The sequence below is a fragment of the Pyxicephalus adspersus genome, unplaced genomic scaffold (genome assembly GCF_032062135.1).
Source record: "Pyxicephalus adspersus unplaced genomic scaffold, UCB_Pads_2.0 Sca34, whole genome shotgun sequence".
NCBI classification, from domain to species: domain Eukaryota; kingdom Metazoa; phylum Chordata; class Amphibia; order Anura; family Pyxicephalidae; genus Pyxicephalus; species Pyxicephalus adspersus.
In genome coordinates this window covers 1-12,363 of record NW_027317041.1, presented here as the reverse complement: position 1 = coordinate 12,363, position 12,363 = coordinate 1, and the positions used below count along the sequence as shown (strand labels likewise).

Genomic DNA, 12,363 nt, shown 5'->3' with positions numbered 1-12,363 from the left:
TTAAAGCAAAGCCAAAGCACAAACCAGGGATGATGCACAGAGGGCACCCTGCTTATAAAGTTGTTATGCGGGCATCTTTTATTGTCTGCTCTTAATCTGGGAGGGTAAGCTGGCTGTGTTTTTGTTTATTTTGTGCCAGTCTCACTTTACTGCATTTACATAATAAGCATTACTGATTGTACTTTTATCTCTTTCCATGTTTGGTTTTTAATGAAGCTTTCCAACAGGCCAGCTGTTTTTTTTTTTTTTTGCACATGTATCTAACTCAGAATAAGAAACCCCTTTTTTGAAAGGTTTTATTGGGATTTTAATGTTTGAACTTTCTAGTAGGTTTTTTTTTTCACCTCTCCTTGTGAAGTGAGTATTTATCACAGTTTGGGAAGCATTCAGATAATGAAAACAAACCTGTGCTTTACTTCTGTCATCTCTTGCAGGAGTTACCAATCTCATGTACAATTCAGGAGTCATTCTGTCCAACCTTGAAAGTAACAGAAAACCTGAGACAAACAGGAAAGGCTGCCATTGATGCTTCTCATCCTGCAAATGCTAGGTTCCTTTAAAAACTTTTCTAGTATTTTGTGGCTCTTACCTAAAACAAATATAAAATTTAAATATGTTAAGTTTAGACATGCTTTGTTCTATACTGAACAGGTTGTTATTATTATTATTAAACAGGATTTATATAGCGCCAACATATTACGCAGCGCTGTACATTAAATAGGGATAGTGTAGTAGTCAGGCAAAGATCATCTCCACAGGCAATGGAAAGGTTTGATTTAAATAGGCTCATGTCCATGCAAAGTAATTGACCTTGCTCTGATTGGACAAGGTAACAATTCTTAAATTCTATCCTTTTTTTTATATGCCAGTTGTAAAAAAAACTTCAATGAAGCCCTGAGGTGCTGGAAGACTATTTCACCCCACACTTTCCAACGGCCAATCTCTGCTGCCAAACTACTGCCATGGTATTAAAGAAGCAGCAAAGCAGTGCCAAGGTCTAGCACAGACCAAAGATCAAAACCATACACATTAAAAACCTCAGGTGGATGTTGACTATAGTAGAGTCCCTAGATTTAAATCCCGGCTTGGACACTGCAAGGAGTTTGCATGTTTTCCCTATGTGGGTTTCCTCTGGTGCACTCCAGTTCCCCTCACACCTCCATGAACATGTAGTTATGGTAATTGGCTCCTACAAAACCTTCTTCATCATTTGTGCCCCAGCATTAATGGCAGCTTCCACCTTAGTCATTTTACAACTGAATTGGCTTTGTGAACAATTTTGTTTAAACATCTTCCAAATATATTGAAATTTCTTCAAGAACCAAGAGCAACATCCGCATTGCCTTCACAGTATTACCAAAACGCCAACGTAGGCTAAAAGTGACTTCTGAATTCTGCTGGGGATTGGCTAAGATTCACCTATTTATTGTTTTATTTTATAGTTTTTGGCGATGGCCACCAGGCTCATCTGCTGTAATCCCGCTCTGGAACTGACTTTTCTTTTAACCTGTATAGTGTTCTGGTTTGCCCCATGAGATTCACTTTTATAACACAATTTGTTATATATATCTTGTTTTTATATCACTGCAATCTGTTTCTTTTATTGGGAGGCTGTATATTTTAACGTTTGATCAGTAAAGATCATAGTGGAGTTTGTTGTTCCCAAGGTAAAGTGTAACCCCATACAGTTAGTACATTTTGATCTGTCACTTGAACCCCAGACATTCTTTTATTGAGTATTTTGGACCCAGTGTTCTCTCTTTCCAAGCATTGCCAGGAATCAAACCCAATTGCAGTGATTCCTTGTGGAAACCGTTAGCGATTAAGCTGTTTGCCGTGAAAAAACTGTTGGTTACTGTATGGTATTGGGTACCACTATGTCCCACTGAGCATTTTGTGCAAGCCTGTTCATATTTTAAAGATTTCTTGATGATCCAAAACAAATCTTCACATTTCATCTGATCTGATGTTTACGTTCGGTTATTTTTTGCCCCCACCAAGAATATTTTGGTTTGTTTGATATATAAATATATATATAGAATAATTGTGTCTTAGAACTGATGTAAATAAAGAGCTACTTCTAATTTAAATCCTGTACTTGTGTGTTGATTGATGCTGCGTTATAAAAGAAGTTGGCTGCAGATAAACATTTTGGATGATGTGTGGAAGTGTAAAATATTTCTTTAACTTCTCTGGATGACCCCTTGTCACAAAAAAGAATTTGATGCCTGATGTACAGTTTTCTGACACTGGAGTTGGAGGTAATGGAAAACTTTCCAGTAGGGATTTTCTGGTTGTTTTGGTATCAACAGTCTTAGCGGGGCATTCTCCTGAGGGTCGTTTCTTGGCCAAGCTGAGTTGCCTAACTTCCTTTAAGGGCAGTGACATTTTAATGTGCTGTGTGGTCAGCGATACTTAGACCACAAAACTTCAAACCTTTTAGCATATAGGATAGGGACACGTTTTATATTGACCAGCTTGCCTGGAGTTTTGCCTTCATTATTTGGGAACTACTAGCTACGGGGGAAGAGCTAGAAAACTCTTGACTTTAAGCAGCCTTCTTTTGAAATGGTTTACCCTCAGTATGTTTGCATGCTGTAATAAGTGTTTCTGTGCTTTACTATGAGAATATTCCACTAAAAAACAACACCAAACATTGCACCTCAAAAGATTTTATTACATTTCAGTTATTGGGGGGGGAATTAAGGTGCAGGCAGGGAGTTAGGAGGGTATTGCCCAGCTGTTGCAGCTGTCCATGGAGGGATTGTGACGTCTTATCTCATTCTTCATACTGTCAGGAGAGACAAAAAAAAATGTTTTAACTTTACAGCATATTCATGCATCAATGGCATGGCAAAAATACTGCAAGTAGTATAGCTTACCTAAGAGGAGTCCTGCAGTCTGTGTTTCTCTATCATGGAGTAAACCCCCCCCTGAAATATAAAAATGACATTTCTTGATCAGCGGTATTAAAACCAAAGCAAATGCTATGAAAGAATTAACTTCTCCATCAGATTTATTATTGGCTGTGTTGGCACTTGAGAAATTACCCCTCTTTATTAGCACTGTTGACCATTGTGTCTGGCTTAGGAGCAAATCCAATACTGTCATTGGAACAGAATGTAACTTTTCCCTTTTGTAAGTTTTGGTTTTGCATATACTTTATGTTCATCACTATGAGATAACTCATATGAGAAAATGAGAATGAGAAAATGATGAATATGAATAATAATGAGAAAAGAAACATATACTGCAGGAATCAAGGACACTGCCATTTCTGGCCAGCATCTGAAAATGCTTGTTTCCTGGCAGCCTTTAGTGTAACTGTAATAAGACAAACCTGCAGATTGATAATCAAGTCAGAGCTACTGAACTCCAAACCTTTTCCGAAAACTTTCCATGCCCCCCGTGTTTGCTATAACAAAATCCCTATTTAATCTTTGCATGCTCCAGCGGTGCCCAAAGTTATTTAGCTTATTTCTTTTGACCCCAGGGTATCATTGATTCACCTACTGAAGATGTATCATCTCATCAGCCTGGACAATGGAATGCTGCTTAGACTTTTATAATGTGAATGATCTATGCAGCAGAGAGGACACCTAGCTCTGACTCTGGAGCAGATGAGGAGGACGAGGGGCTGGCTTGTCACACATAGATCAGGTATGTATACTGGTAATGTAAAACAAATGGGGGCAGCATTCAAAATCATGTTTTAAGAATCAGCAAGTTACTGGATCACTAGAAAACTTGTATTGTTCAGATCAGCAGCAATGGTCACATTCTTCCTCACTACAGGCATCATTTTATTCTAAAACCAAATAGCTGGCTAGAATGCCAGGGGGTGGCCTGTGCTCGGACTACAGTAAGCTGTGCTCCCCCTTAAACTAAAGATTAAAATAGATCTAGCATTGGGTATATTCATATTGAATACATAGTAAGCAATGTGGATGTGTACCTCTTTCGGGTTTTTCCTTTTATTAGAGAACTGTACTACCCCTAACCATGCCTTTATCTAGTGCTAAGGTATCATGCATGATGTATGAACGAGTGCTGTACATACAGCGGTGATCTGCCCTATGGAGAGGGGAGGGCGAGAGAGACTGTGTGGCACCTGCTGCGCGCCCCCCCCCCTTCACTTCCATTACGGTTATTCATTGTCCATCGTCCAGGGATCTGCCAGGACGGTCATCCGGACGATGGACGACGAGCACTGTACACACACAAGATTCAATATTGGCCCTGAGCCGATAATCGGACGGGAACCATTGCACGCGTGTAACTAGCCTAAAGTGCAAAGATTTTTTTTTTTTTATCTGAGACTAATGAATAAAGATAATTTTTTTAATACTTCAATTGTGATATGTTGTAAACACAGGATTTATGAATCTAAATAGCTATGAAATTGCTAAATCGTATGGAAGGACATTATTACCCAGTTATCACCTTTGTGGAAACCACTTCTCTAGTCCGTGCACGCAGTTTATTGACTTGGGCCTCTGCAACGTCGGCACGCTCTTCTGCATCATCCAGTTCATGCTGAACCTTCCGGTATTTCACAAGGTTCGAGTTAGCTTGAGTCTCCTGTAATGGGGAAAAAAAATGTCCATTGGCTGTACTGGAAATCAGAAAACATCATTCACGTGTTTTCAGTTATGATGACCTGGTAATAAAGGCCCGTGTGTGGCAGTGTACAGAATACCTGTTGCCATGAGTTCTATTTATCAGATGTGAATGGTGCAGATTTAGGATTTATTGTATTTATATCACCCATAGTACCACCAATAGTAAAATCCTAATGCTAAATAACAGCAGATACCAGTTAGTGTAGTTCCTAAAATCTCTTTTGTAACCCTACAAGTGCATCTGTGTGTACAGCTTTCTCTTATTCTTCCTTCAAAGTCTTTCATATCTCTGTTGATCCTGCTAGTGATCTCTCTAGTGCTGCTTCCTGTTAAAGTGTTGCAACAATGCTGCACTGTTTGTGAATTAAGGGCAGAGTTGTCACACTCATGTAGGTTTTCCTGTTTGCACTACATTGGGCTAAGGAAATGTTGCACAGCATGTGGTATATCAGCATTGTCATTAGTGATTCAGCCTCTGTCCACACCAAGTCTTTGTAGCTGAAGCCCTTCCACTGTACACGGGGCAATGTAACTTCAGCAGGTAAACTATCAAAAGCTGCCCTTTGGCTGGCACAGGAAGCAGGAAGGTGCTGGTCTGGAAGATTTGTTTGAGAACATGTTAATTGTGGCATTGGAGAAAAAAAAGTGTAGCTCTTGTAAGCTGTAGAAGAGAACAGTGGGAGGTAATTCTTCCATAACGGTATTTTATTGTAACTTACAGCCTCCTCAGATTGGCGCTTGTAGCTCTTGACTTTCATCTGGAGTTTGTCTATCAGGTCTTGCATTCGTGCCAAATTCTTCCGGTCTTCTTCAGTCTAGAATAAAAGACCAAAAAATCATCTTGCTCTGTAAATATGCTTCAGCCTGCCAGGTTTTCCTATGGTCTTTATGAGTGTTTTTGGCCAAAGATGCCTAATATTTTTTAAAAGAAGGATTTTTTTTTTCTGTTCTGAAGAAATCAATTACCTTCTTTAATCTAAGTTTACCTGTATTTTAGGTGCTAGCATTAGTCTGATAACATTGGGGGTCATGTTGCGTTTTTATGGAATTTGTCAAAGAATAATGGAGGTTGTCGTTGCTGACTATCCCATTGGAAAATGCTCATTCATTATGCATTATTCTATTAATTTGTCTTTAATACTGTTGAGTTGCTGTCTCGAGACAAATATTTATGTAAGTACAGTAATTGTGACATTCATTTACATAATGCTTGTTTTGGGTCCATGGACTCAAAGCCACGGTGGCAGACACAGCTATGTACCTAGTGTTTTATAAAAATAGAACTGTAATGGTGGTAATCCTTCAGAAAAATCTCATGACAAAGTTATATTAGGGTTTAGAAAGTAGGATTGGGATAGCATTTTCGTCCAATTACATCCATATTACTTTTCTCCATGCAGGGTCCCTACACTCATCAAGTCAGTGAAGTTGAGTTATTCTGATGACTTGTGGGTTTACTTTTTAAAGTTCCATATGAAGTTTTTACCTGGTAGGTAAGTTCCTTTATCCTCCTCTCATACTTTCGAATTCCTTTCTGAGTTTCCGCATTTTTCTTCTGCTCAATCTCCAGCTCTCCTTCCAGTTCCCTGACCTGTAATAGAATAGGTGTTAATAGAGTGACATAGTATGTAGATACGTTAGCTGTGTACAATGAAACCATTAAAGTAATGCAATTGAAACACGTTGACTCGAGTATAAACATAGGGCACAAAATGCAGCAGCCACTGCTGATATTTAAAATCAACAGAAATGCCAATGAAATTATTGTGAATATATACATTCCTGGTGTATTACTTTAAAACTTTTATTTATAACTAAGTTTCTGTTTCTATTAGCATTTTTAGGTTAAAAAAATCTCAGTTTATATTAGAGTATATAGGTAGATTGAAACTTAAAAATCAGCTGTACAGCTGTAACATGGACAACTTGGATTGGATATACTCCTGATTTACATGGGATTTACAAATGGGCGATGTGCTCTGCTCTCTATGGGATTTTGAAGCTGTCAGAGCACAAAATAAATAGTCACATGGAGAAAAAACAAAAGGAAATCACATAACTGTTTCTCCTTCATTAACAGAGCTGAATTTCAGCAGTTATACACTGCAGCCTTCAAGCTATGAATGGAGAACGATTAAACACCATTATTCGTTCTTCATTTTAAACTGACCTCAGGTATGTTCTGACTTGATATTAAACCATATCATGTACTATGGAACCTATGTATAATTTTTAGATCCCTATTTTAAATATTGTGGTTACACAAAAATTCTCAGTTTTGTACAATTACCACAAGGCAAGTACTCTTGGGCTTCCTGTTTTTTTTTCTTTAAACTGATATTTTAGCATCTGTTATATGTTTGTGTTTTGTTCCTATGTCTGCATTCTTGCTTTCTCCACTATAAAAGGTTCAATCTCTGTGCTAGACATTCAATTAATTTCATATTATGAATGTAACGGGTAGCTGGAACACCCCAGTTGGGAGTTAAGCAGAAGCTGGCCCACCAAGCTCCATTAAATTATGAGATTTAGAGGTAAGATTACTAACCTTTGCTTCCAGCTTTTGTATCTGTTTTTTCCCTCCTTTCAAAGCAATTTGTTCAGCTTCATCAAGACGCATTTGTAGGTCTTTGATGGTCTGCTCCATGTTCTTCTTCATCCTCTCTAGATGGGCACTGGTGTCTTGTTCCTTCTTAAGCTCCTCTGCCATCATGGCTGCCTGCAAAGGTGACATAAACAATTATGATTATTAAACAGTATTTATATAGCACATATTAAGCAGTGCTGTACAAAGCTCATCGTCATATCACTAGATGTCACTCAGGGGATCGCAGTCCAATGTCCCTACCAAAGTCATATATCATTACCACAATTTATGTGGAGAGACCAATTCACCTAACTGCTTGGTTTTGGAATGTGGGAGGAAACCGGAGTACCCGGGTGAAACCCATGCAAACACAGGTGGACCTACAAACTCCATGCAGATAGTGTGCTGGAGGAGAATCGAACCTGGGACCTAGTGCTGCAAAAGCCAGAGTGCTAAGCACTGAGCCACCGTGCTGGCCATGTGACACTGTATTCAAACCAATGTTTGCCCTTGTGTTTAGTAAGAGCTGTCTTCAGGCCTTATCACATCACCCAAAAACAGGGTGCCACTATACCCTTGCAGTGACTTCCCAGCTTGGGTGTCAAAAGCAGGCAAAATTCAACATTTTATTACTTTGATTAATGTGACCATATCTATTTTTTGCAGGTAGAATATGGTTGCAAAGAAATGTTCTAGCAAACATGTCCCTGGTTCCTTCTCTTGCAAAAGACATGAAGTCTCATGTGATATACTACTGGTACATTTTCCAATTTCATTTAATTAGTTCAAAGTCCGACAGCCGGAACTATTCCTTACATCTGTAATGGCTTTTTTGGCCTTTTCTTCTGCATTCCGGCATTCCTGGACTGCTTCCTCCACTTCAGTTGTTAACTGAGAGATGTCTGCGTCCAGTTTTTTCTTCTGGTTAATAAGTCCAGTATTCTAATGAAGGAAAATATAAATAGTCAATATTTATTAACACGATACATGGTTCCACATCACAAGAAAAGCCTCTCCTCTACATTTCTTTTAAACTTCTAGAGAAAGTTATGCCTATAGCTACACTTGGTCTGGGGAGTGTTCTGGTCATTTTGTCTTTCTTTTTTTATTAGTTGCTTCTGACATTCTAAATGTAATTGACTTCAAAAGGTCTTAATGTACAAGCATTAGTTGTAATATCCAGGGTGATCTTGCACCATCTTGGTCTTGGCATTTCAACGAGGTACAAACGTTGACTGATTTAGTATATCACATATATTTCCTTAGTATCCCCATACAACTAATGGGTTACCACCGTGCCACTGCTATGCAAAATCAAGAACCTCCACCACCCTAAAGAAATTTTTCTAAACTTGACAATAGAATATGAAAGCTCAGTCTGTAAATTGCATAGCAAACTTTGTAAAACTTAATGACTAAGCCTTTATATATACCGGTAGTATGTTCACTGTCAAATGTGACTTAAACCCATAGTGGCTTACAGGAACTATATTTACAGACCTGAGAGTGAAGTAAGTTGACTCTTTCAGTGGCTTCTAGCAGCTCTTGTTCTGCTAGTTTCCTTCCTCTCTCGGCTTGTTCCAGTGCTGCCCTAAGTTCCTCAACCTCAGCCAGTAACAAGTTATTACGCCTCTCAAGGGCGGCAGCTTGTTCTTTAAGATCATCGTTGTGTCGGAGAGTGTCATCCAGTTCAATTTGCAAGTCCTACAAAAATGTATATTTCAAATATCAGTTATTCTGTCCAGGTAAGTTCCTCAGCTCCTTCTTACTGGATAACATCATCAAATTAACCAACCTTAATTTGGGATTGCAGGTGACGGACCATTTTCTGGGATTCTGCTGCTTGCCTATTGGCATGATTAAGTTGGATCTCCATCTCATTCAAATCACCTTCCATCTTCTTTTTGAGTCGGATGGCCTCATTCCTGGCTTTGGCTTCTGCATCTAGACTGGCCTGCATGGACTCCATGGCACGCTGGTGATTACGCCTGCAGGTGGAATTAGAATTATTATTACAATAATCATCATAACTAGAATTGATGTAGACAGCAACAACTATAATTTGTCTTAACTGCTAGAAATAATATCCTTTATTCTTAAACATCTTCCCTGTTTTTATATAGAAAACGCTCTTTCTGAAAAAAAAAAAAAGACTGCATACTGAATGTCATTTCCTGTTTGTATCCTTTTCCAAAAGTTTAAGGTCAAAATTTTGACATTTTATGCAAGCCGTTGAATATAATTTTTGGCATGATACTGTCCATGGCTTGCCTAATTCTATGTAATAGAAGATCATCTGGAACGGCTGTGTGAGCTCATATCTGAATTCCCTGAAAGACTCTTAAGAGTTGTAATAAAAGATCTAAGGCCAAATGAAATAGGAGAGAAGGGACCTTAGACATATAGATAAGGTTAGACAATGGCTAGGCGCTCAGTAGAAAGGTTGTTGTAAATATATTGGATGTAGGGAGATATGATTCCTATGGCTTGCCTACTTCTAAAGGTGGGCAGGTCCTGAAATTTTATTCATTCCTCATACTGTTTTTAATCCTCAGTAAAAAAAAAAAAAAATAAAAGTTTAAAATCTGCTACAAAGTTTGATAAAACCTATACATAAGACTTTACCATGATTATTGTTGATAGAGCATCTATACACACCAATACTTCCACACTTATATTGGCTTCCTATTCATTGTCATGTGCACATTTTTTTATGAATGGCGTACTCCACACTATGTGTGTCGGAGAATGGATAGCTTGACATAGAACTAAGAACCCTTCATGTTCACACAAACCAGTCTCACCTAAGGTTTTCAATTTCTTCATCTTTTTCTGCTATCTTCCGGTCCACATCAGCTTTAATTTGAGAAAGCTCTAGTTGTATTCTTAAGGTTTTACTCTCTTCATGTTCCAGAGCGCCCTACGTTTCAAAGAAATAGAAAATTAAAACACTAAAATAAGCATTTTACTCTCCTGAACCATTTTCCCCTAAAAGACATGGGCCTCCTACCTCTGCCTCCTCTAGAGCTGCTTGGATGTCACTCTTCTCACTTTCCAGGGCCTTCTTTACTTTTTCTAGTTCATGGATCATTTTACCGCTGGCACTGATTTGATCAGTGAGATCAGCAATCTCCTCTGCGTTGGACAAAAATGAAACAATTAACTAATTTTAACGGCCTTGGACTGGGGTGTGCAGGCCCAACCAACAAGGCAAATATATGAGGGCCACCCCAGGTTAGGCAAATATTGGATATGTCGATAAGGTAAATAAGTCAGTTTGCAGTCAGTAAATGCAGTTTGTATTGAAGTTTTGTCCACAAAAGTCAAAATAATGTCCAATAAAACATTGAGCTCCTACATTATTGTAAAACACCTTATACCTTCAATAGAACTCAACATTTTACCTGAACATCTATGGCCATATATTGTTGCATCCTGTTGCACTCGAACATATTTTTTCTTGGTCAATTTTGATATTTTCCAGTCAAAATGTGATATTTTTGTGATAGTGCAGCCAGTTTTTGCACAATTTTAGCGTGTCTCAAAGTCCCATTTACCTTGCAGATTCTTGTTCTCACGCTTCATTGTCTCCAGATTATCCAGAGATTCCTCATATGCGTTCTTCAACTTAAAGAGCTCAGTGCTCAGGCTACGGGACTCCTTCTGTGAAGCCTCAAGCTCGGCCTGTGTTTCCTCATATTTCTGCTTCCACTCCGACAGGATTCGATCAAAGTTCCTCTGCTTCTTGTCCAGGGCTGCAGCGGCAGAGTTGGCACGTTCCAGATCAATGACCAAGTCTTCAATCTCAGTCTGAAGTCGATGCTTGGTCTTCTCCAGTGAGGAACACTTGGCGTTAGCTGATTCCACTGCCTCCTCAGCATCCTGTAGCCGTGCTGCCAGTTTCTTCCTGGAAAAGAAGTATTAATACATTTTTCAATGATGTCAAAAAAAAAATTGTAGGCTTTAATACAACCAATAACTGAGTTTGGCTTACTTGGCATCTTCCAATTCTTCTGTCCTCTGAATGGCATCGGTTTCATACTTGTTCCTCCATTGAGCTACCTCTGCATTTGCTTTTGACAAAGACCTCTGTAGTTCAGCTTTGGCTTCTTGTTCTTCTTCATATTGTTCTCGCATGAGGTCACAGTCATGGCGGGAAGCTTGTAATGCATGTGCTAAGGCATTTTTAGACTAAAAGAGATGTATAATATATTATAACTCTGCTTTTGGTCATGACCTACACACACACAATGTATTTTTATCTGACAATGAATGGCGGAATCATGCCTGCATCTGCTGCATAGCATTATATTTTATTATATCGTATATATTATTTTATATTATAATAGTATATATTATCATATCGTAATGCTTCTGAACACCTTTGACATTGGTTGCACGAAGAATGACTTTGTCATGGTTACATTATATCATAGCATACTATCTAATAGTTACAACTGAATATTTAGGATCCCTAACTCACCTTTGTCTCCTCTTCTAGCAGCCTTTTAAGTTCTTCAATGCTTTGAGTGAAGGAGGCTTTGCCTCTGCTCAATTGATTAACAAGAGATTCCTTCTCCTCCAGCAATCGAGATAGCTCCCCTAAACGAACACACAGAGAAACATCAGTAGAATTGATGCATACCTTTAGGTTATGGCTAGTTTTTATTTAGAGTTGGAGTACTATCAAGAAAACTCAATTGTTTCAGGTTATTCTAAACTTCTAAAATGATCTTACACAATGATGGGATTGGTCTGCATGGGGCTCAGATACAAGTCAAATGCAGCAGATAAAAATTTTGAGATGTGTTTACAATGCAACATTTCTACATTTCCTGTAGTGTAGAGCAATACCAGCAATGCCTCACAGCAGTAAAATCCAGTATTCAACATTGATGAACATATAATTAATTTCAAAATTATGATATTACGTTTTAGAACCTCCAAAAATCCTGATGTCCGATTCCTTAGAATGTAACATGGAAAGAGAAAATTCTATTGTTTCCAATTGTGCTATGTATACTACTCTCTCATTTCTATGTACGATATACTAGGTGAGCCATTAAGGTGTGCACTACCTGTATTTCCTTCATTTCTCTCTGTCTGTACTATGACATTTGGGCTTGGCTGGTAGTGTTATCTCTTTGAAGATGG

General features: G+C 38.5%; 1 protein-coding gene across 1 annotated transcript; it reads right to left on the bottom strand.

Annotated features, from left to right (window-relative positions):
• Positions 1 to 2,654: 2,654 nt before the first annotated feature.
• LOC140344808 (uncharacterized) lies at positions 2,655 to 11,854 on the bottom strand (the record flags this gene model as incomplete). Its single annotated transcript, XM_072432017.1, has 14 exons — positions 2,655 to 2,791; positions 2,883 to 2,933; positions 4,444 to 4,581; positions 5,342 to 5,437; positions 6,109 to 6,213; positions 7,171 to 7,341; positions 8,026 to 8,151; positions 8,710 to 8,913; positions 9,005 to 9,197; positions 10,014 to 10,129; positions 10,220 to 10,344; positions 10,767 to 11,116; positions 11,204 to 11,400; positions 11,693 to 11,854. Coding segments are annotated over 13 exons (2,034 nt in total), but the record flags the coding sequence as incomplete, so codon positions are not given.
• Positions 11,855 to 12,363: the final 509 nt, after the last annotated feature.